This window comes from Candoia aspera, chromosome 1, assembly GCF_035149785.1.
Source record: "Candoia aspera isolate rCanAsp1 chromosome 1, rCanAsp1.hap2, whole genome shotgun sequence".
Taxonomy (NCBI): Eukaryota; Metazoa; Chordata; class Lepidosauria; order Squamata; family Boidae; genus Candoia; species Candoia aspera.
In genome coordinates this window covers 217441195-217466746 of record NC_086153.1, presented here as the reverse complement: position 1 = coordinate 217466746, position 25552 = coordinate 217441195, and the positions used below count along the sequence as shown (strand labels likewise).

General features: G+C 40.1%; 1 protein-coding gene across 2 annotated transcripts in view; it reads left to right on the top strand.

Annotated features, from left to right (window-relative positions):
- Window positions 1–25552, top strand: part of KALRN (kalirin RhoGEF kinase) — a 165464-nt gene that overhangs the window by 60486 nt on the left and 79426 nt on the right. The window contains exons 19-23 of one of the 2 annotated variants that reach the window (XM_063288781.1): window positions 811–922; window positions 2567–2757; window positions 3057–3158; window positions 10395–10537; window positions 11861–11963. In XM_063288781.1, coding sequence (XP_063144851.1) covers window positions 811–922; window positions 2567–2757; window positions 3057–3158; window positions 10395–10537; window positions 11861–11963 — 651 coding nt within the window. Of the gene's footprint in view, window positions 1–810; window positions 923–2566; window positions 2758–3056; window positions 3159–10394; window positions 10538–11860; window positions 11964–20855; window positions 20964–25552 lie in introns of those variants that run through there. The other variant, XM_063288779.1, reaches the window with a different exon arrangement.

The window sequence follows — 25552 nt, the reverse complement described above, 5'->3', positions numbered from 1 at the left end:
TTCCTCTTTCTTCTCTATCTCTTTTTCCTTCTGTGTCATGATTTTTACACTGTAAGCTTAGTGGCAAAGAGTGTCTTTTTTCATTGATCATATGAAAATTGCTCTAAGGGTGAGCTGAGAGGTGGGGCAGTTGTAGAGGGCACAGAAGAATGCTTGTTCTTCATATCTGATCTAGACTCAATTATTATTTTTTGCCTGGTTTTTCCCCATTAAAAAAAAACAAGATATCTAGCAAAGTAGTTTCTATTTTTAAAAATAGGTCGTTGACAGAAGGGCACTTAGGTTTGTGGATATGAAATTCTAAATATAAGAATAAAAACCCCAAGTCTCTTTCTGGCACCAAGAGGAAGATAATACCATTACAAACTAAGAGGCAGTTTGATAGGTGATTTTTAAAGAATGGATTGAAGCTTAGATAGTTTGTTCCTGGGCAGGAAAACACTAAATGTCTAATACTAAGAAAGCTGGTTGAAGTACTGAATATCTAGTACTAAGAATGTTTCACTGGGATTGTATTTGTAAGTGAGTTGACCTGATGAGCTCCGCTGACCACTATCAATTGGAATACAGTTCTTCCAGTTGTATTCTTCTTCAAATCTGGCAATGCAAAGTAATCCAAGCCATCAATCTTTTCCTAAGATCAAGTTTAACTTTAAATTTTAATAAGGTTGCAAATATGCATATGTTCATGATCTCATTATCAACTTACATCCTACAAATGAACTGATTGGCTTCAGTCAAAAGGAAACAAATTTGTCCAGGGCTCAGGGAGATTTTGTTTTGTTTTATTTATGCATTTTTTTTCCCCAGGAGCTTTTAACATGCTGTGAAGAAGGAAAAGGAGAGCTCAAGGATGGTTTGGAAGTGATGCTCAGTGTCCCTAAGAAAGCCAATGATGCCATGCACGTAAGCATGCTGGAAGGTAAGTAAATATTAATACTGGGGAAGAGAACGGGCAGGGTTAGGACAGATTGTAGATATAAGGCTGACGTGTGTGTGTCTGTCTTACTGATAACTATGAAGTAGTTAATAATGAGTAACTATGAAGACACCTGCATCCAACTGCAAAAAACATTAGGAATAGGCTGACCATACGTCCCATTTTGAATGGGACAGTCCCATTTTTTTAAACATTTCCCAACCGTCCCATCATTTTAATATAAATGTCAATTTTGTCCCTTTTTAAAAAAATGTTGGAGCCGTTATTGGGAAAAGCGGGAAAAATTGAAATTGAAATTGAAAAGGAGGCTGACTTGGCAATAGTTCTCAATCCGGCGGGAAACCTAGATCGGGAACCGCAGGAACAGCTGGTCAGCAGTGAGCAAGAGGAAGAATTGCTGCCACCAATCAGTGCAGTGGAAGACAGTCGGAAAAGCGAGCCCAGCAGAAAAGAAGCCAATTGGCTCTCAGGCCAAAACAGCAGGAAGAAAATAAAACGGCGCGCCAGAGAGGAACAGGTTGTTGGGGACAACCCTTCACTAGACTCCTCTGTTCCTGTCCTCCTGTCCCAGCTCGCTGCCACCCTCAGCCCTCCTGCACTTCTCCAGCCTCCTGCTGCCTCGTTCCTGTCCTCCCGTCCCTGCTCGCCACCGCCCTCAGCCCTCCTGCACTTCTCCAGCCTCCTGCTGCCTCGTTCCTGTCCTCCCGTCCCTGCTCGCCACCGCCCTCAGTCCTCCTGCACTTCTCCAGCCTCCTGCTGCCTCGTTCCTGTCCTCCCGTCCCTGCTCGCCACCGCCCTCAGTCCTCCTGCACTTCTCCAGCCTCCTGCTGCCTCGTTCCTGTCCTCCCGTCCCTGCTCGCCACCGCCCTCAGCCCTCCTGCACTTCTCCAGCCTCCTGCTGCCTCGTTCCTGTCCTCCTGTCCCAGCTTGCCGCCGCCCTCAGCCCTCCTGCACTTCTTCAGCCTCCTGCTGCCTCGTTCCTGTCCTCCCGTCCCTGCTCGCCACCGCCCTTAGCCCTTCTGCAACCTCTCAGCCCATCGCCACCCCTGCACCAGCCTCTTCGGACCCAACCATTGCTGCACCTCCCCCTCTTGCACCTTCCCAGCTTACTGTTGATAACGTTTTTTATTGTCTTTTTCATGAATACGGAATATTACATAAGTTTAACCCCGTCCCATTTTGCCATCCCAATGTCCCATTTTTGTCTCAAGGAAATATGGTCAGCCTAATTAAGAATGTCCATGTCATGAACTGTATCACACATTTTTAGGGCTTTCTTTAAAAATGCCTAAGTGTGCACTTACACATATCTAGTTATTAAGCTTTGCCAATTTTAATGAGTACCTGATTCCTCCTTGGGCATTAGTTTGCTATTTCTATTCTCCTTCATTGCATGACATATTTTATGGAGTTCTGTTTCATTTGTGAGAATTTACATCCAAATGCTAAAGAGTTGTTATTCCCTCACCATAATTTTGAGTCTCATTCGGATGCACATTCCAAGTGGGTTCTCCGACATACTGAGACAGACTGTTCCTCCATCTAGCTCAGTACTATCTAGCCATGGATTGAGTGTGAGCATTTAAGGTGATTTTTCATTTTTGTTTTTCTTCGTTTTTATTACAGGATTTGATGAAAATTTGGATGTTCAGGGAGAACTGATTCTTCAGGATTCATTCCAAGTATGGGACCCTAAATCTCTCATCCGGAAGGGTCGTGAGAGACATTTGTTTCTCTTTGAAATCTCTCTAGTTTTCAGCAAAGAGATAAAAGATTCTACAGGACATACTAAATATGTTTACAAGAACAAATTACTGGTAAGTCTGCAATGGATGAATATTCTTATGAGCTTCAGGATCTTTGCTATGTAGGGTGTGAGAAATAAATAAATAAATAAAATTATCTGCTTGGTGCTACATGATCATACTCTATGTTGACTAGCTTTATTTTACTTTACAAAAGTAGCTGTTGTTAATGGATACATGAAAAGGCTAAAGCATTTATGATTAAATTCATTGTACAAGAATGTAATACGCTGTTAGCTGTGAGCTCACTCTGAGCTTCATTCTAAAATCCATGAAAATAATTAGTTTCAGCCATCTTTCTTTCCTTACAGACCTCAGAACTGGGAGTAACAGAGCATGTGGAAGGAGATCCATGCAAGTTTGCCTTGTGGTCTGGACGGACTCCCTCCTCAGATAACAAAACAGTGCTAAAAGTGAGTCTCCGGAATTATTTTCTTCTGTCAGCAATGCTTTTTAATTTTTTCTCCGTAGAAGCATCTGGGTCAATAATCACAACCTGGGTCCTTTTCCCATTCAACTGAACTCATACAGACACATTTCAGATCTTGCTACTCAGTATAGCATGACATGAAACTGGAAGGTGAGACAAGTGTACATAGTATATATAGAAGGCAAGGCCAATGCACGTGGCTTACACACACATGCCATACATATATATGCAATGCCAGCTTTACTTCATACGTCTGTGGTTTCTAGTCTATAGAACATAATGCTATTTTGCAATTTGAGTGCCAACAGTCAATCCTTTTTGATAGTTAACACATATGCACTAAAGATGGAAAATCACTGGGTACAGCATAGGATGCATTTGTTCAATCTGCAACAAACATTCTATATATATCAAGCACCAAAGTCTATACATAATAATATATACACCACCTAATAGGAAGTAGCATTCAGCTGCTAATTTGCCCCCACTCCCAAAGTTATCTTCCGCAAGGATTCAGATTTTATTCTTGATCTTATGCTAGCTCCTTTCTTTGTTTGAATTTAGTTTAACTGGCTGTAAGTCTGATAATGATCATGGCTATTTACTCAGGTCAAGCTCTACAGTGGTCCTATATGTAAGCCAAGTTTTTTCATCAGGTTCCCATTTTTGTGCAATTTGCATTAGAGGTCTTTAAAAAATAGCTTCACTAAGGGAAGGCCTCATTAAACATTATACTGTATGGTCAGATATGGGAAGGAAATTATCCTAAGCTGCATTAGAGTAGAATGAAATGGTGTAATGGTTGCCTAACCTAATTGAACCAGACTCACAAGTGTAACTTTATGAAATCTGATTTATTGAAGGATTAGTATGCAACTACAGAGAAAGCTGAGAATGAGCAAAAGCGCGCCAAATACAAATTAAGAACCCTCGGCTCAAAACGTAACACCTCCCCCCACCCAGCCGTTCTAACCACCTGCTCCCAGGTGCCAGTAACCGTCTTCACCCATCCTGGGAAAGCAACCTTGAACATTTGAGAAAACCCAAACACATTCCATTCCCTCAGCCCCGAGATAACAGTCCGGGCAATGGAAACCTCCTTTCCCTGTAAATCAAACACGCAATCAGTAAATGACATGTGAAGTGTTGCGATGTACCAGGCACATTGAAACAGTGAACATGACATATCACCCTCCCAAAAGGCATCAAGGCGCAGGTTTCAAAGGATAAGCAGCATGAAAGCGTGTAACTAAAAGGGGAGAGCACACATCATGGGCAGCCACCCACTCAGGGTGGGGAAAATGCTTCCATCGGATGAGGTACTGCAGTGTGCAACGAAGCCGGCGAGTATCCAGGATCTCTTTCACCTCAAAGTGTTTCTGCCCGTCAATCATGATTGGCGCGGGAGGAGTAGGCTGGGGATGCCAGCGAGCGGAGTGGGTAACGGGTTTGAGCAAGCTGCAATGAAAAACAGGATGCAAACGTTTAAGATTGTGTGGCAGGTCCAACTTAAATGTGACAGGGTTCACAACACCTATAATGGGAAAAGGACCAACAAATTTAGGGGCCAACTTCTTCGAGGGCTGGGAAGATTTGATGTATTTCGTGGAGAGGTAAACCTTATCCCCCACCTTAAAAGCAGGTTGAGGTGCGCATTTTTTGTCAGCATGCAGCTTATAAGCTGAGTGAGCGTCAGCCAATGCCTGTTGAATCATTGGCCAGGAATCTGCCAAGTGCGCAGCCCAACCTGAAGGAGATGAAGGTGGAACGGTGGGTTGAGGGAGATCAGGAATGGGTACAAAGTCCCTACTGAACACTGTACTGAAAGGTGTGCGTCCCGTGCTTTGATGAACGGAGTTGTTGTATGCCACTTCAGCAAAAGGCAGGAGATCAACCCAATTGTCTTGTTGGTAGTTCACAAATGAGCGGAGAAACTGCTCAAGGGTGGCATTAAGAGCCTCCGTGGCTCCGTCAGTCTCAGGATGCCACGCAGTGGATAAGGCTTGTTTGGTGCCAACCAGTTTTAGAAATGCCCTCCAGAACTGGGAAGTAAACTGTGTTCTGCGATCCGTGATCAAACGGGAGGGGCTCCCGTGGATTCTGTATATGTGGATTAGGAAAAGGCGGGCTAATTGTTGTGCAGACGGAATGGAAGCACATGGAATGAAATGGGCTTGCTTAGAGAAATAGTCTTTTACCACCCAAATCACAGTCTTTCTCTGGCTGGGAGGCAAATCAACGATAAAATCCATGGAGACCTCCTCCCAAGGGCGGCAGGGACTGGCGACAGACTGCAGCAAGCCCTGAGGCTTACCCCCCTTTCGTTTCGACATGGCACAAACTGGACAAGAAGCAACATAGTCCTTGACATCATGTCTTAAGGAGGGCCACCAAAATTGCCTGCGGACCAGGTGTAGAGTCTTTACAAAGCCAAAATGACCTGCCAGCTTATCATCATGAGACCCCCTTAAGATTTCCTTTCGCAAACTGTCAGGCACATAGAGGCGATTTTGCCTCCAAGCGAAGCCTGTCAAAAGTAACACTGTCTCTATTCGCTTGCAGCCAGGTGTCAGATTTCAGCTTGGAGAGAAACTTTTGTTGCAATTGCGAAGGAACAGCCGGCGTTCTAGCAGCCGGTGAAACTGATGCTGAGGGCAACTGCCCACGGGTCTGGCTGCGTGTGACAGCTTGCATCCCCAATTGGGGCTCTGTCCAAAGCGTCCCCACGATGGCAGGTGCCTGGGCTGAATCTTGAGGCAAGCGGGAAAGCGCATCGGCCAGGAAGTTTGTCTTTCCTGGGATAAACTTTAACTGAAAATCAAAACGGCTAAAGAACTGAGCCCAACGAACCTGCTTAGGGCTGAGTTTGCGAGGTGTGCAAAGTGCTTCCAAATTCTTATGGTCAGTCCACACTTCAAACGGACATTTAGCCCCCTCTAGAATGTGGCGCCAAGTGTCTAAAGCCGCTTTTACTGCAAAAGCCTCTTTCTCCCAAACATGCCAGCGCCTTTCCATCTCAGAAAATTTCCGGGACAAGTATGCACAAGGCTTAAGGCAACCGGCATCATCAGCTTGCATCAAGAGAGCCCCAATGGAAAAATCGGAAGCATCTACCTGAACCACAAAAGGCTTATTGGGATCAGGATGTTGCAGAATAGGTTCAGCAGTGAACAATCCTTTAAGTTTGTCAAACGCTAACTGGCACTGAGGCGTCCAATTGAGCACGGCCCCCGGGTTTTTCACTCTCCGTGTGTCGCCCAGCCCCTTGATTTTCAATAAATCAGTAAGAGGCAATGCAATCTCAGCGAACCCCTGGATGAACGGGCAGTAATAGTTACAGAATCCAAGGAAACTTTGGAGCTGCCTGCGTGTGTGCAGGCGCTCCCACTCCAAAATAGCTTGAATTTTGGCAGGGTCCATCTCAACCCCCTTATCAGAAATTCTGTACCCCAAATAGTCAAGTTGTGTCTTATGAAATTCACATTTAGAGAGTTTAGCATATAACTCAGCCTTTCTCAGTTTGCCCAGTACCTGTTTCACCAAACGCTCATGTTCTTCCATTGTTTCAGTGTAAATCAACACATCGTCCAGATATACCAAGACCCCCTTGAACAAATGTTCATGTAAAACCTCATTAATTAACTGCATAAACACCCCAGGTGCTCCTGCCAACCCAAACGGCAAAACCTTGTACTGGAAAGAACCCAGCGGGCAATTGAAAACAGTTTTCCATTCATCCCCTTCCCGTATACGGATACGGAAATAGGCCTCCCTCAAATCCAACTTAGAGAAGATTTTCCCTTTAGACAGATGTTCTAGCATGTCTTTTATGATTGGCAGAGGGTATTTGTTTAGTATCGATACCGCATTGAGCCCGCAGTAATCCGTACAGAGTCTCAAAGTCCCATCCTTCTTTGCTCGGAACAAGACAGGGGCGCCCACCGGCTAATTAGCTGGCTCAATAAAACCCCTCTCTAGGTTTTTGTCTACAAATTCACGCAATGCTGCCAGCTCCTTTTGCGTCATGGCATAGATTTTTGGTTTGGGCAGTTGCGCATTTGGGACCAACTCTATCGCACAGTCAGTTCTCCGGTGAGGAGGGAGCTGGTCCGCCTCCTTCTCCCCAAACACATCTGCAAAACTCTGGTATTGCTCCGGCAGGCCCTCCAGGGGGGCGGCAACGAAATGTGGGGTCGCCGCCGCCGCCCTCCCCACCGCAGCCTGCGGAGCATCGTCCTCTATGGGGATTTGGTAGAACCCATCCCCAAATGTCAAAGTCCGGTGCACCCAGTTTATGTATGGATTTTGTTGCACCAACCAAGGCATCCCCAGAATGACCAAAGGACCTCCCACAGGCGCCACGACAAATGGCAGCCCTTCCCTGTGGCTGCCCATCTGCATTGCCACCAGCCCCGTAAAATGGGTGACTGGCTTCCCCCCCGCCGTAGAACTGGGTAAAAATCATAGGATGTTTTAGGGGGAACGTGGGTAACTCCAGCGCATCCACCACGTCCGGGTGCATCAAGCAGCGGGAACACCCCGAATCGATCAGCGCCCATGCCTCGACAGTTCTTGTTTGGGAGCCCAACTTAACTTTCACTGACAAATGTAGGAAAGTTTCCACTCACCGAGGGGTAGTCATGCCCTCCCTCTACCACCTGCCCAGCGGCGCCCTTTAGAGCAGGTGGCTGGCGTTTCCCACCGGCTGGAGAAATTTGGGCTCCCCCTCCTCTCCGAAATACGGGACTCCTTCTTCTTCGCCCTCAGCTACAGCCGCCTTCATCTTTCTGGGGAAGGAGGGTGACTTTCCCGACGGCTTTCGCTGACGCTCCTCAGGTTTCCCTTTTGGGCATGCCGCCACTCGGTGACCTTCCTTCTCACATCGGAGGCACTGCCCCTTCGTTTAGCGGCTGTCCCTCTCCTCCTGCCACGCCGTTCGCCCTGCATGGGCTGCAGTGCCCATGGGCTTGGCAGCTCTCATCATGGCCATTTGCTTGGGACCTCTCTTACTTTGAGCAAACTTCGCATGGGCTTGCTCCACGTTTCCTGCCAACTGTATCCAGTCATATAGGGTGGTGGGATCTGCTCTCCCCAACGACCACCTCAACAACTCGGGTCGCAGACCATCCTTGAACATCTCTATCAGAGTCGTCTGTGACCAATCATCCACCTTTGCAGCTAACACTTGGAACTCTAAGGCGTAGTCCGCAACAGACCTTGATCCCTGAATCAACTCCCTCAGGGCCACGTTGGCTTTCTCCTTCGCCAACGGGTCAGCAAAATGCAATTTGAGCGCCCACAAGAACTCCTCGAACTTGCCCAATTCTAGGGCCTCCATTTCGGTTAATTGTACGAACCAATCGGCTCCCTGCCTTCCAGTTTGGTGGCCACAGCATTTATCTTAGCTCTCTCAGAGGGGAACAGCGTCCCAAACTCCTCCATATACCTCTTAGCATTTGTCAGGAAGAATGACAACTTCGTAGGGTCCCCATCAAACTTGACCGTAAACTCCCTATATCTGGCACCCAGCGGGCTCTTCTTCCTCTCCTTCTGCCCAGCCTTCCTCTTGGACCCCATCGATCTTCCGTCGGAGGGGGGGGAATTTGAAATCCTGACCTTTGGATGTCTCCTCTCCCCTCTTTCCGCTCTTCTTCCTCGGTCCTCTGCGTGCCGAGGGGGCGATGGGGACGACCGTCTGGGACTGCCCGGTGGTGAACCCGCCTGATGCCTTCTCCGATCTCTCATCCTCACCCCCGGGGAAGGGGGAGGAGAGGGGGACGACTGTCAGGAATGGTGCTCCCCTCTCTCTCTGAGTGGGTCCCACAAAGCCAATGATATTTTCAGCATCATTTCTTCTAGGGATTGTAACCTGGCTTCCCACCCTTGTGCTCTCACAGGGGTTCCAGAGCCCTCCGACCCTCTCTCACCGGCCCTGGTTACATTCGGGGACAACGGGTACCTCAGCTTCCAAGACGTTTTCGACGTGCCTGGTAGGGCTCCCTGCTCCTCATCCCACATCACCTGTTCAGTCGGCGCTTCCTCGGCTTTCTTAACCACTTTGGATTTCACAGCCTTCCCATTCGCAGGACTGGGACTCGAAACCTCTGATAAGTCCTCCAACTACAGAGTGGGTGCTTTTCCACTTCTCTTGGCCGTGGAATCCGGCTCCCCAGCATCCGAATACTCGCTTTCCCCCGAGTAAGGAGTAGGCTCAGTCATTGCTAACTTTAGTTCTTCACAGATTGCTCTGGATAGATGTTAGCGGTAAGATTTAAGGATTCTCAGCTTTATGTAATGGTTGCCTAACCTAATTGAACCAGACTCACAAGTGTAACTTTATGAAATCTGATTTATTGAAGGATTAGTATGCAAGTACAGAGAAAGCTGAGAATGAGCAAAAGCATGCCAAATACAAATTAAGAACCCTCGGCTCAAAACGTAACACCTCCCCCCACCCAGCCGTTCTAACCACCTGCTCCCAGGTGCCAGTAACCGTCTTCACCCATCCTGGGAAAGCAACCTTGAACATTTGAGAAAACCCAAACACATTCCATTCCCTCAGCCCCGAGATAACAGTCCGGGCAATGGAAACCTCCTTTCCCTGTAAATCAAACACGCAATCAGTAAATGACATGTGAAGTGTTACAATGTACCAGGCACATTGAAACAGTGAACATGACAAATGGTTTGTTGTTCTAACACAGTGTGAAGCAAACAACACTGTTTACTACTTACTGCTCATAGCAGAAGTTACTTGATGGAAATGTTCTTTATAATGTTCTTTATTTCTTTAAATGCTGTCATGTGCCAAAAGCTTTCTTAGCTCTAATGATTTTTTTTTCACAAATAGTCATTTCACAGAGCTCCTTCTTTGTTTAAGAAACTGTAGCAATCGAAGAGCAAGAATTTCCCCTCTGTAAGCATATTATACATATATTTTATTTTATTTATTTTATTTTATTTTATTTTATATATACATATACATATACATATACATATACATATATATACAATTGTGTGTGTATTATTTTACCCTTACTTGCCTTTCTTTTACTAGCAGTGTACCTTTGGCACATGAATTTTTGCTGGCTTATCCAGGCAAACTGTTCTATAATGTAGGCAAATGTATGAAAGGAACTTTTGAAAAGAAACAAAATACAGGCCCCTACTTGAGAAATACTGTAATTCTGTCTTCTGCCTTTTCTGTTCAAATATTTAGGCAACCAGCATTGAAACCAAACAAGAATGGATTAAAAATATTCGAGAAGTGATACAGGAAAGGATTATACATCTAAAAGGAGCTTTGAAAGAACCAATCCAGCTCCCTAAAACCCCAGCAAAGCAAAGAAACAACAGTAAGAGGTAATCTTAATCATCCTGTGAATGCTCTACATAAAACTACTGTTTTGCCACAGACAGCCTGGTCCGCACTTTAAATTCAGTCTGGATTTAAACCATTGTTTGATGAATAAATCGTCACAGGTAGATCCGTATACCATGCTATGCTAGAAAAAAACAAACCACATCATAGCTTAGTGTTATGTGCAAAGTACACCAGTGTGTTTCTGTAGATTGATTGTATAGAAATTGTATTTATTCTGTTGAATTCATAAACCTCCCCTATAGGAATTAGCATCTAACACTTCGTAAGCCAAGCCTAGACTTCCTGAGCAATGCTGCTTCCCTCAGCTTTTAAATTAAAAAGGGAGTAAGAAAGGAAGGACTACCAAAAATCTGCTCCCAGTACTCTCTATCGTACATTGCCTTTTGTCAAAGCTAACTGCTGACCAGAATGTTACAATGTCAATCTTCTTAGCCTCGAATATGGTTTATATCACCCCTTTGCAGCAGTGGGAAAAATATGGCCTAATTCCAGCTCCAAATAGGATGCCAGCAAGCTCATCAGAATGTACATGTTTATTATTTATCCAAGTTGTGTCCTGACTTTTTATTCAAATGAATGCTCAGGATGGCTAGCAATAACTAAAATGCAACATACAGAATGCAAAAATAAGCAAAACAGATAAGTGTTAACTTTGTGGACATAATTTTATCAGTATTCTTTCATCTGTTGGGATGAGAAAGACAAAGGTGGTTTGACATGTGCTAACCATATAATTTCTTTATGTAATACAGACCAAAAAAAGGGGTTATTCTTGTTTAATAGGTAGAAGTGTACAGATCAGTGTGACACACTAACTCTAATATCTGACTGGAACGAAAGGTGAAAAATATTCCACACTCTTTCAAATTATAGCAAATATTTAAAAAGAAGAATAAATTAGTTTGCTCATATTTAAACTTTCCAAAGTTTGAGAGCCTCATAATTTAAACCACAGAAAATGTGAGAACTGAGAAACTGACAGTTTTGCAAAGCAGCTAGACTATAATTTAGATGGCTGGGTTTGGTTAAGTGAGAAATCCAAGCAGAACAGGTCATTGGCCTGCCACATTCATTATGGAGCTATTTTGAGATATGTTGCTGTCACTGTAGAAACCTGAAATAGTCAGTTTTAAAGAGCAGAAGTGGTTATTATGTACTAACCTCATGGTAGGCATGACATCAGCATTCTAAATTATAGACTAAGTTGTAACACGTGTGTGATCAGCTGAATAACTTCTTCTGAACACTGTGCCTGAACACTTTCAAATTCATTCATGAAATTTCTTGTTTTTTCCCTGTAGAGAGGGAGGAGAAGATGCTGACAGCCAAGGAGACGGGAGTAGTCAGCCTGACACAATTTCAATTGCATCCAGAACTTCTCAGAATACAGTAGACAGTGACAAGGTAGGATTTATTCTTGAAAATCTAGCACCTCTAAAATACATAAGGGCAGATGGGAAACAAACAGTAAGTGGCATTTCTTCATAGAAGTGGGTGCACTGCATTAGATTTATTAACAATGGCTGAGAAATGAAACCAAAGATTGTGTTATATGCAACTGTTACATGTAGTATGTACATCTTGTAAGTGGCTGTGTACTCCACTTACTACAGCTATAAGCATCCTGGAAAAGTCAGTTATGCATAAATTGAAACCACTGGTAATTTGTATTTAGGGGGACACAAGTCTTTTTTAAATAATACCTCTAAGAAAACCACCAACATTCTGTGTGATGTGTTTGCTAGCCTTCGCAATGGAAGACGCTCTAGTGTCTTTCAGGTTTTATTGTTCATGGAGAATCTACTGCTTCTGATCAAAGATAATAGAGCAGGAAGGATAGCAGAAAAAGATCAGAGACATAGGCAAATTATGAGAGCCAATTTGACTTCACAGAAATCATTGCAGACAAAAAAATGTTTTGGTTTTCTTTGTTTGAGTGAAGTTGCCAGCTGCCCTCTAGAACAGTTTGCTGTTTTTATTTGGCTTTAAAGATATGAATATTGGACTGCAGATGCTATGCATGCTGAATATTTGTGCTGTGGTATCCACATTTGCATTTTAAGAAAGCAGATCTCAGAAAACACAGCACAGGTGTGTGTGTGTGTTCATATTTGCTGCAAGCCCAGCAACACAAAGTTTTCCAGAGAAAATTGGAGGGGGAAGTGGAGATTAACAAAGAATTTGGGCTACCCAGCCAAGAGCAGAGCATGGGACAGATGGACTACAAGCATTTTGGAACTAATATTCAAAGAGGCAGACAATGCAGTTGTGAAAACTGGTGCACATTTTAAAATATGGGGCCCAAGGTGTAAAGTCTAAATTGTATCATGGAATGATGAAGAAATTGTTTGGAAGAATTAGAAGGCAAGAATTTTCTATCCTATAATTGGTTTTTTTTCTTCCCTCTATGAGTAAATTTTATGTGTTTCAGATTAAATTTTCATTTGATTTCTGGTTTGATTTTGCTTTCAAAAGGAGCAGTGGTATAATTCTTTTATTGTCTGAGTAAATATTCTGAGTATGGGTTATTTGGAAATGGCATTCATGATGATAATGACAACCCATGTTCTCTATTTGGAGAACCAGTCTGGAAAACAGGAATAAATCTTAAATGAGTAACTTATATAGGATTTCTGAATTACACAAATAATATTTGCCTTAAAGATATATGCCAGTATAATTGGTTTCTTTCCCAAATAAAGTGTGAATGGCATTATCCTTTATGGTCAATAGGCTCAGATGCAGTCTGAAAGCTTCTTATCTTTACTTATTTTGAGACCATTCTTGTATTTGTTTTGTTTTCATGATTAGCGATAAGTGATCTCATTAATTATGTTGACTGCACAATACTTTCATTTAAGAGAAAGTCTAGACTTTAGAGAATCACAGCCAGTGGCATCTGCAGAGAAGGTCAAAATAGGTAAGTGGCAGCAGGATCAAAGTCCTGGCCCTTTCTATGCACATGCAATGTCAATACACATACAAAAGGGGCAGAGCTTAGACCATCATCTCACCTGTTTTCACCCCCTCTGCATATGCTACTGTCACAGCCAAAGGATGTTGTCTTGATTTGTGCATATGCCAGATATGATAAGTAAAGCAGTTGGTTTATTCCTATCTCTTGGCTGCTATCCATCTTCAGCACATCACAACCAGCAGAGAAAACATCCATCATCCAGGGTGGCTGCAACAAGAGTAGATTTTGCCTCTGTGATTTTCCATTTATTTTTCCTCAATCAACACCTCAGTTGTCAGGCAACATATTGATACGACTGTAAATTTTTACTTTCCAGACACTTAACCCCTCATTCAGGGACTGGCCTATTGGCAGAAGGCTCACAGAAACAGCATGACAAGATTAGCCTCTTTATTAGAAACAAGAATGAAACCATAGTGAGACTACATTTGCCCACTGCAACATACAGAAATCGAAATCTTATGCAAGTCTGTCCTCCAAGGTTAAATTCTAGACTTTTCCTTCCTGCCTTTCTAAGTCAGTGGAAACTTGGCCACTACAACCATTCTCTCTAGCATGGAAATTGCTTGTTCTTGCCTCGCCATCTTCATTCTTTATTCCAGAATGCTTCCACTTTTGTAGTAATATAATTTTTAGAACAATGATTTCCTAAGTGTTCCTTTAGATTCCCTGCTGTGGTGACATTCAAATTGTTCTCTGGCACCAGCACATGTACCTACATATAGCAGAACATGATACATGCTCAACACCATGTGCCTCCTCTACATAGCTACTTTCCTTGGTGGCCCCCTGCAAAAGCTGAACAGAAAACAGTGGGAAATTTGTGAATTTAAATAATGATCAGTCATAACTACACAATAGTACTATACCATTCTAGCTTCCACGCTGTTAACACTTCCAATACCATTCTCAAACCATTCAATTCCATGGTTTTTTCTAGCCCACTTTCCATAGTCTGAGATCTGCTCTGTAATTAAAATTCTAGGATACACCATTCTCTCTGTGTAGGATAAGCTTTAAAGTATCAATTAGAAATGGAAGAAATTGTTTGCTTTCTATTACATTTAGCTTTTTCAAACATAAGTTCATTTTGTCTCAATTTTGTAACAGTTTATTTCTTTTTATTGTCTGTATGAAATCTTGAATGTTTTTATGCGTGCATGTTAAAGCACATTGAAATTGGCACGCCTTCCATACATACTTTCCTAATATAATAACATCCTCAATATGAACATTTTGTCTTTATCTTTTAAGTTCTATCTTTATTTTTTAAGTTTTATTGATTTTATTGTAATTTCTTTGTTTGATTGTTGTGAGCCACCCAGAGTTATTGAGAGTTAGGTTGCATACAAGTTTAATAAATTATTAATGTAATATTTTCCTAATACATACATTTTTATCAAGTCCCTGCATTGTGAAATTCAGAGAAGTGCAAAACTGTAAAGATAATTGCAATCTGGTTTATATATTTATTCAGGAAGTACAAATTTGATCAGATCTTATTAAAATCAAATGAATTTCTCCTCCATCTCTATATAAGAAGGGATGTATTGGGATCCATTTCTGGAATCCATTAAACATCATTAGAATGAGCTATAGAATAATGGTCTGTAAAAAAAAAAGAAAATTAAAATACTTCAGATTCTTAAGCTATTAATTTGAAGCAGCAGGAAGTCATTTCTTCACATTTAGCTAGCAGAGAGTTAGAATGGGCGTAAGCAAGTATAAACTCTCCTGTTGCTATTGAGTTTTCACCATTTATAAAAGCAAATAATCCACAGCATGAGCCAGAAGTATAAATTTAGATTATCTCCATCTGCTTTTAAACAGAGTTTAACCAGCAGCTTCCTGAATGTGCAATGTAACCTGATGATACCCCCCCCCCAGCACACCCACATAAAACTACCCATGTGATTTGCCCCCATCTCCCAGCATGTGCTTCAATTGACTATGATGCATGAACGGGTTGATCTTCAGAGCACTTGCCTGGGTGGAAAGAGATACTGTATATACAAACGAATCAAGAATACAGCAATTTGATACTTGCTTCCTACACTCAAGACTGTGAGAAATGCTATTTTGCCATTGCCACATTTGGGGTTCTGTGCTGAATGGGAGAGGTAGGTGCTTCCACTGTTTCTGAAGTTCACCTTTCTAACTGTGATAATTTGTGCTTGAATGATCCTACATGTCTCCACCTAGAGGACAGTACATACGTGAACAGTAACATCAGGGGGTTCCTTTTCTATATCCTTTCCCCCATCTTTTAAAAAGTCAGAGCTGCGCCCAATAGTTATGAGGTTACGGAAAAGTTGTAGGAGAGCATGCTGAATCTTTTATTTGTGGTATTCAGCTGCTGTTCCTTCTGTATTTCTGCAGATCACAATAAGGTCAAGACTAACAATATGGGTTTTGTCCTGTAGCTAGTTTCATGCTGTGAATAGTTTGTGGAATACATTTAAATAGAGCATGAGAGAGGAGAGGGCAGGTGCTGGGGTTTGTTCTGCAGAAACAGAGATAACAAGGTACAGCGGATGCAATGGCAGGTGAGAAGGAACCACTTTAGATATTGATGCATTATGTCCTCTCCCAGCTGTATTTTTATTCAACTAGCCTCCCTACAATCCTAAAGATGATACTGCTGAACATGAGGTTGGTCAATATAAACACAGGTTTTAACAGAAACCAGAAGCACTAAAGGGAGAAGTATAAAACCTCACAAATATGAGTACCAGGTATTAAGCACAATGGTAGGCTTGCCTCTGAGAACAAAAAGATGGAATCTTTGTAGTCCATATGGACTCTATCTTCCTACTCAGACACTCTGCCCATATCTGCACTGAAAACAAAATTCCAGTCCTCTCCCAAGTTAACATACTGTCCGTCCTGATATCAGTCTCCATGCCCAAAGAGACAAAAATACTACCGAGAATTCTACAGCTTCTGGATCTGCTGCAACTATTTGTAGATTTGTTGCTGTTTCTGGCTTAGCTGTTTGATTTACATTTTGAATTTTCCCTTATGGAAAATTGTTTTGTAAGCTGTTTTAGGAGGCATTTGCTCTTAAAGATGGCTAATGTATTCCTAATAAACACATAAAAGCTTAGCAGCTACTTTGTCACCATTGTACACAGTTTATTTGGGAAAGGGAGGCTCTTCCTAAATTTACAACAGACTGTTATTAGAACTAGTACAACTTTGCAGTAGCAAAATGCAATAAAAAGGAAGGGAGATCGATAATTAGGAATTGTTGAAAGCAAGTGGCTGTTTCTTTCATCTTTGATTTTCAAAGAAAGCTATTTGAGGGCGGTTAAGTCGATGACTTCTAAAACAATTAACAGTAGACTTCTAAAGCAATTAATAATATTAAATTAAAAAAAGATTTTAAAAATTTGGGAAAGCATGCAGACCATGACATCTGGAATTCTTTCCAACTCTTTAAAAAGTTCTCTGCTCTAGATTACAGGAAGAGGGAGGGGATCTTAAAACAGAGGAGATAGCAACCTTCCAAGCTGCTGCCCCACTGCCTCTCTGATAGCGATACATTTGCAGAATTCATTCATTCTTTCTTTTCAAACTCAGATTCTTTTTTTGGTTTCTCCCCTCATATCAAATTTGGTCTTGCTGACAGACAGATGGACAGAACCCCTTAACAAATTCCTTTTCCAACATTTCATTTGATCAGAAAGAATAAAAACCAAATGCATACCAAACAGTGAAAAACTTAAGCTCATAAACTATTGGGAGTTGCTCTGGAATGTGATGGTATAGAAACATCATAAATAAAATCATCATAAATAAAATCAGTTCCTACTCTGTCCAGATATTTGCTAAAATGAGCTCATGATTTGCACACAATTGCATCAATCTGTGTTCTAGGTTTATGACTGGTACTTTGGTTGCTTATTATTTTATAAAACAAGAAGCTGTATATTAATTAATATAGAATGAGTAATTGAAATGCTTGAATATCTTATACAAGAGTCCTTAGCTGTTATATTCATTTATGTCTCAATATTTGATATCACTGGAAAAGAAAATAATAATTACAGATATTTAGGCATTCCATTTGCAATGATGGAGTGTGCCCCAACAATTATTAATCTTATTTAGCTCAGTAGCATAGCAGTTACCTTACTAGTTGCTCAGTAAGAAGTTAGCATCCAAGATCAGGGTGATGTCATTATGTTTAACTTCAATCAGTTCTGAAGAGGTGAAGTCCTTGCTAATTAATCCTAAGAATCCTTGTCAATAAATTCAATCAATTATTTTCTGTTGTAGGTATACATGTATCTCGTTTATTTTATCAGCTGGGTCATGTTTTGATAACTTTGTAGAATGTATTGCAAATTACATTTATCTTGGAAGAAGGGCATTATTCTTGAGTGAAATATATCCCAGCCTGATTATTTAACAAATGTACTGGTTGATTGAAAAATTCAGCATATCTGGATGTTGAATTTAGGCAGTTCAGAATAACAAAGATGGGTAATTTTGGTCAATGGTCAAAAGATTGGAAGTGTCAAGCTTCTTGGGGAAAATCTTGGCCATGATATACTGGAGTACAAGATTACTAAGAAAAGAAAATCTTTAGAGGTGTTAATGGCATACCTTAGAAAGGCCATTACTGATTACTGTGATTTTTCTTCCTAAAAGGCAGAATTTTGGATTATATGACCTATAGGGTTAAGGCTTTGTAGACATGGTCATGTTTTCAATATAAATCATAAAAAAGAGTTTATAATAACCACCATCTGATGTTAACTTGGTACATGCAATGTCTCAATCACCATAAACCTAGTTTCCACATAGCTCTGTTAACTCATCTTTCTGCCCAGGTATAACATGAATCTTTCTTTAAGAAAAATATTAAATGAAAGATTCTAAACAAAGCTACATGGAGGGAAATATTAAATAAGCAAGTAGTAAATACATTTCTTCTATTGCCAGGGCAGCTGATCTTGTGGGCAAATTCAAAATACAAATCCTAATTTAAGTTTAGAATGATATTGCTATATTTACAGGTTTTAAATTAGAGCACTGTAATTAGAAAAATATTATTGTGATTATTACTTTGAATAGGTCATTCTGTTCTTACAGGTGAGCTGGTCAGTTTGTCCTTTTTCATGGCCTTTGTTCCTTTTTATAACACTTTTCTTCCGTACATATTCAAGCTATACTTATTTACCAAATGAAAATAACACTGCATACGTTTGAGAATAAAATCTGATGAATGGTGCTTTAATACATGAACTCTAATCCATCACAATCTGTTAGTCCATGTGAGCAAAAAAAATTAAGTTTGATATTTATGAGACTTACCTACATCAATATAGATGGATTCTAGGTGATATACAGATAGTTTCTAATAACACTATTATAGTATAATGAACAATAATAATACAATCATAAAAGTTTTATGGTGGGAATGGCTCTGCTGCTATAAAAAGGATTGGAATATTATTGTTGATGATGGTGATGATGATGATAATGATAATTCTAAATGAGGTAGAACCATTGCATGCCCTGTTTTCCTTGATATCTTTGATGATTATGAGATCTCTGATTGCCTTTAACATTATGACACACACTTTTTATGTAACTATATATGTCTCCTATGAGAGGAAATACCTTTGGTTGCATATAACAGGGTCCTCAGCCTCATTTCAAGTCCTAAAAACTAAAACACCACACCAAGAAACTTGTCCACTATTCCTTAATGCTATTTTCTTCTGATTCTCCAACCCTTCCCTGAAGCCAGTCTGAGAAGAGATGCCCTCTCCTTCCATGGTAGAAGCCAAAGAGTAAACTGAAGCTGCCCCTTCCCTCTCAAAAGGTCACTTAAGAGAGGAAAAACATTCCTGCTCCTAATTGGTTGCTCAGAGTTTGAATCCATCAAGTTATAATGAACTTCACCCACTTTTTAGATTGGCAGGTCCAGTTTGAGTTTCCTTTAACTTTTTGTGTTTGAATTTTTGGGGATGGAATTTCTCTCCCCTCATACAGCTCCTGGCGGCCTAAATGGCCTTTTCAACTGTGAAAATCTGAAATGTATAGGTATAGCTAGTTTGTAGTGTTTATATAAGTAAATGTGTAAAACAAAATCTCTATATAAAAACTGTCCAGATCCGTTTCAGGTTACTTCCAATGCTATGATTCTACATTTTTGTTTTTTACCAAATAAAAGTCAGCCAGAAACATTTATGCTGATTAGTGCACGTCACATTATATGTTTTTGTTAATATTCTTCCTGAATGAATATCTTAATTCACCTGCCATTTATTGTGATTAAATCAGTTTCAAAGACAAAATAAGCAAAACATACTTGTTTTTACACTGAATCAGGAGATAAATACATTTGTTTTCTTTTACAAAGAGGTAATGAGGGTTTTGCTGTTCTGAAGACTATATTTTGACAAAACCCTTTGTGAAACACAGTTTTATCAATGAAGTCCAGAGCTTTATTCTGTAATAGCTATTGTACATAGAGTGAGAAGGAAGCAAAAGTACTTGTAAAAGTTTACAGGCTTTATGATTCAAGATTTTTGTCCCACTTACTTAAGAGTTAGCCAGCATTACAAAGGCCTTTAATTGCAGATCCTTTTGTTAATCATTTCTAATCAGCTTACCCACCCACAAGAGTTGTTCAGAAGAAATTCATACAAATGTTTGACCAAACAGGTGATCTTATTCTAAAGTGCTCAGTAAACTTTCTGATAAGACATATGCAGGCTCAGTGGGGTGTGAACGTTTTTTTTTCACTTGGAGTAGATTTAGATCCAAATGAATAGCAGATTGCAGAATAAGAGAAGGCTGTATATATCCCTCAAAAATAAAGATACATATAATAAAATTCAGGGTATTTCTCCACACTCCAATTTTCCATTCTATTTATTTTATTATTAGTTTAGTGCAGATATTGAAAAGACTGGAGACATTCAAAATGCTTGAATTCATCAGGTATTCTCAGCCACCCAATGTCTTGTCACTCAGCTTGAAAAAAAAGTCATTTTAAAAATTAATATCCTCATCAAATGTCTTCTTCATTTAAGCATCCTCCCTACAAAGTTAAAAGTTTTGTTTGTGGAACATTTGCTACTACAGATAATTACTTCTGTGACATCTGCAAATCACAAGATAATTCTGCGGTACATGCGATCTTGCTGTAGGCAGAGTGGCTGTCTCTGGAACCCTAGTTGCTAGCACAGAAGTTGCAGAGGGGTGTGTGATACTAAAGTGCAGGAAATAAATCATATTGCAAACCTATAAAACTGCATTAGGCAATCAGACTAGGGAGGGGAGGGAGAGAAAAACGATAAGGAATAGAAACCTCTTCAGTTTTGCCTTCAGTTCAGAGAAGCTGCCACCAACAAAGAAGCAGAATGTTAAAGTGGATCGGCTTGAAGCAATCAAAACAGATCAAGAGAGTGAGTATGACCTGAACCCCCTCCCTTTTCTTCATACCTCACATTGGATAAAAAGCTTACTCATGGCATAGTCAGCCACTAAATTAGCTATTAAATCTCAGTCAGAAAATACACCATTGCAATTCATTGGTTTGACTAGGAGAGGGGCATATAGTTTACTTTCTGTTGAGAAAGCTGGATTTCATTTTGTTTGTATTTACAACTTTGTATGTGAACGTTTGATTTTTAACTGGAAGGGCATTTGTGGGGATGAAACAGACTATGGTAGTACTTATATTCCTGCAGGGAAAGTTTAAGAAGCAGTTCTGTGTTGCAGCTCCTATATTACCCAATCAAGCGCCTCTAGGAAATGAGCAGAAAAGTTAATGTACTTCCTCATGTCATCCATGTAACTGTCCTGCTGTTCATAAGAGAGTGGTGGCTGGGTCAAAACTTTCAGAAATCCTCTATCTGCTACTAAGTAAACTTGTTTTTTTTCATAAATATGACCACGTGTGGAAACTTTGCTAAAGGGGAATTAGTGTATAACCATGATCTTAAAATATGTTTTTCTAATAGTTACTGTTACAATATCAAGTGGCAATTTCATGTAAGTTACACTCTACCTAAACATTTTACATAGGAATAATAAAGGAAGTTGTTATGGTTATAATTAGGGGATAGTATAACCTTTACTTCTGATTTTATGTTTGTATTGGTTGAAACACAGCATACTTTCATTTTTGCAGTGGCATTTCAAAACTAGAACCCTGATCACAGCAGTATAAACACATGAACAACAATATATAGGCAGTCCACTAGCTAGAAGTCATCATGATCTGAACTTTTCCTATCACTGATCCTGATTAAAATGGTAATGTGAATAAAGTCCCATTCTGTTATTTGTCACTTTCAGACTGGTAATAAAACTAGCCTGACCTTCTCTATGTCTTTTCTTTTCTTTTTTTGATCAGGGTAATGCAATATACTGGAAGAGAATTAGGATGTAGAAATTCCTGTAACTTTCTATTTGATTTGTTTAATTCATGCAAGTTTATATGTTATGCATATATAGCGTCCCCATATTCATATGAGAATACAACTCCAACAAATTAATTGAAACTTCTAAAACTAGTATGTTAACTGTAAGGACTAAAAATAATAATTTACACTATAATATTAAAGTAATCATTGCTTTACACTGTAGGTTTGAGAACAAACTTTACAGTGAAATATTGCCATTTCTGGGTTTAATCTTCCAGAAGCAACTTTTATCAGTTATGATAAAATTATTAAACATTTCAGAGAAATCTGTCTGAAGTGACTAAAGGGAAACAATTGCCTAATTGAAGATTCAAGGCTATCCTGAAAATGTTACTATAATTCATACAATTTTCTGAAAAGCTGAGGTCATATTATGCCATTATAGGTGAAAAAGAAATTACAATTGCTCCTTGAATCCAAATTTCAGCAAAGATTCCTCTTAGTGATCTGTTTTAGGGTTTTGGTTTTTAAACATTTCTCTTGCTGGAATCATTTGCAAGGATTCTATATGGAAGAAAACAAGCTGTCTAGAATGGAATAAAAATGATTTCACTGAAGAGTGATTTAGTGATATTGAGGTAGGCTGCAGTATTGGAAGATGGGAAAGTATATAAAAAAATCAGTTTGGCTAACAAATCATTTAAATCACTTAATTATACCTTATAATTGAACAGTGATGCAATCCATCCCTGATTGCCTTCCAGAAAGCCCTCAAAATGTAGTTTTTCCATCAACCCTGGGGGTCCCATGGGGAGCCAGTAAGGGTGGTTGTATGATTCAAGTGACGGTCGTTCTCTCACTATCTTGGGTTTTTCTGTTTTCTGTTTCATTTATGTTTGAGTGTTTTATGGTTTTTATGTATTGTACACCACCCAGAGTCATGTTTTGTGAGATTAGGTGGCTATATAAATTTGCCAAATAAATAAATAAATAAATAAAGTTACTGCATTAAATGAATGCTCAATTCATATAATATTATATAATGTGCATACAATATAATGTTTCTGCATTTGATTCATGTCAGATGGATTCAATAGTCTGTATGCCTCAGAGACACCCTGGCCCTAAGGTCAGATGTTGTATCAAACAAGTTTTTTTTTAATGTCACACAGAATCTGATAATCTAGTAACTCATATTGTAAGAAGCAACAATGGAATGACCATGATATTTAATATATTCTCAAAATATTTGTTTTTTATGTTTTTGTTACAGATAAGATGCATTTTTATTTAAAGCAATTTAGAAATAATGAATATGATTGCTCCTTGCTTATTTCTTCTTAAGTTATTATAGTTCAGGGGCTTAAATGCAAAGCAGGAACTTCCTGTCTAAACCTTATCTGTGTTATAAATGGCCTAGTATCCTTAAAAAAACTGTATTCTCTCCACATCACTTATTTATCTGCAGCATGACATTAATTGATGGCTGACTCTACAGTGATATATATACACACACAAACACACACACATGCACACATACTAGGTAACCTGTGACCTGCTGGGTCATCGTATCAAAGATATTTCCTTACCAGATTCCTCAATGCCTTCAACAATGGCATTTTCTAATGTACTGCCTTTACTGAAAAAGTTCTTAAAAATTCAGGGAGATATTCAGAGATGTATCTACCTTGAAAACAGCCCATGTCATTCATATTGAACTGTATAGCACAGTCAAACATCAGGAGTTTACCATAGGAAATGTTTTATGACATTTTGTATTATGTCATAAAATGTTTTATAAAATTTGCCAAATTTCAATTCCACAGGAGTAATGGGTCCCAGATTTTGGATGCATTCTGTAAGTTAGCCCATTTGAGGCACCTTGGTTCAAAAATTGTTGGCCTATGATGTACTATTTTGCCCAGTTAAGGGTTACAAACAAACAGACACAAGAGTTTTAGTAGTACACACACACACACACACACATACTGTGTTTATGCGTGCACACCTTTGAGTCAGTGTTGACTCCTGACAACCACCTGGACAAGTCCCTAAATTTTCCATGGCAAGATTTCAGAAATGGTTTACCATTGCCTTCTTCCTAAGGCTGAGAGAGAATGACTGGCCCAAGTTCATGCCTAAGGTGGAACTAGAATTCACAGTCTTCTGGTTTCTAGCCTGGTGCCTTAACTACTATACCAAACTGGCAAGTGACGTGTGTGTGCATGTGTCTGTATGTATATTGATGTAATGACTGTAACACTCAAGCTTCACTCAATTACAACTCATAAGCTGATGTTTAGAAATGTATTTAATGAAGCGAAGCATTCAGTACAGAGAAAAAGTTGCGAATGGCATTTCCCACGTGTTTTACATTTTAAAATCACAACAGCTTCAGATTCCCCCCCCACTAACCCCTTAGGTATGTGCCCCCTCCTTCTCGTGCCAGCAGATGGCTAGGACGGTTTCTCTCCCAATGACCTTGGGGCAAGGAGCATCTAGCCCAAACAAGTTGAGTCACACTCCAACCCAGCTCCCCCTCCCTGTTGGCAACTCACGGGTGGACACGGGTTGCTGGAAGATGGATGTGAGTCCAATAAGATGTTCTGGGAAAATTTGATCAGGGAGTGTAACAATTAAGATAATACATTTTAGGAATGTGGAACATTTCTGAAAGTTTTTGATCCACACATGACGCTTAAAATCTACCACATTGCTGCTCTGCTTCTATATTTTCTCTCCGTTTTTCCAGCATTCAGATGCCTGACAGCCTGTCAATCTGCTGCTTAGTAGATTATTGGGAGCTATGTTGAGACAAAGGATACATGAAGATAATTTTAACAAGTTGGGATAGACATGGTGAAATAGCTTTTTGACAAGTTGCAAAGAGTGTGAGTGTTTGTGTGTGTTGTTGCTATCAATCCACTACTTTTCCTGGATGTGGACCATGGGAGCAAAAGGGTTCTTCATTCTGATCTAGAATTAGTTGCCTTTGTGTCACAGAACCCCAGAGAAAGAAAATGACAGATCACTCATTAGGATTCTTCTTCTTTTCCTACAAGGAACTGACCCTTTGATTAACCAAATATTTGCTGATGCCATCACCTGCCCCAAGTCCTCTGAAATTTACTTTGGGGCATGAGGATATTGGAATCAACTAGGTATTCATGGGAACTGTCAGAATGATAAGGCTTTTTCTCCAGTGAGATGACCTAAAGGCTTGAGCTTTGTAGAACTAATCTAATCCTTGGTAGGAAAGGCTCTAACAGAACCTAGGCCAGCAATGTTCATCCTGTCCTTCACGCAGACTCTGAAGCTAATGGTGGAAAGCAGTATTTATGAATTAGTGGTTATATTATTCAAGAATAAGACATTACATAGAGGAAGAGCAATGTACATGTTGGACATTCTTCACAGAATAAATGATTGCTAATGCTTTCTTATCCAAAGCCTGTCTTAGTTTGCTTTTTTAATTTCACTTTTTGGTGCTGCCAACTCCTCCATTCCCTGCTAATTCATAAATAACCTTTTTTTCATAAATAACCTTATATTCTCATTAGAAACATGATGATTATTCCTCTGCAATGAGATCATAAGAAGACCTGTCCTAGATCAGGCCAAAGATC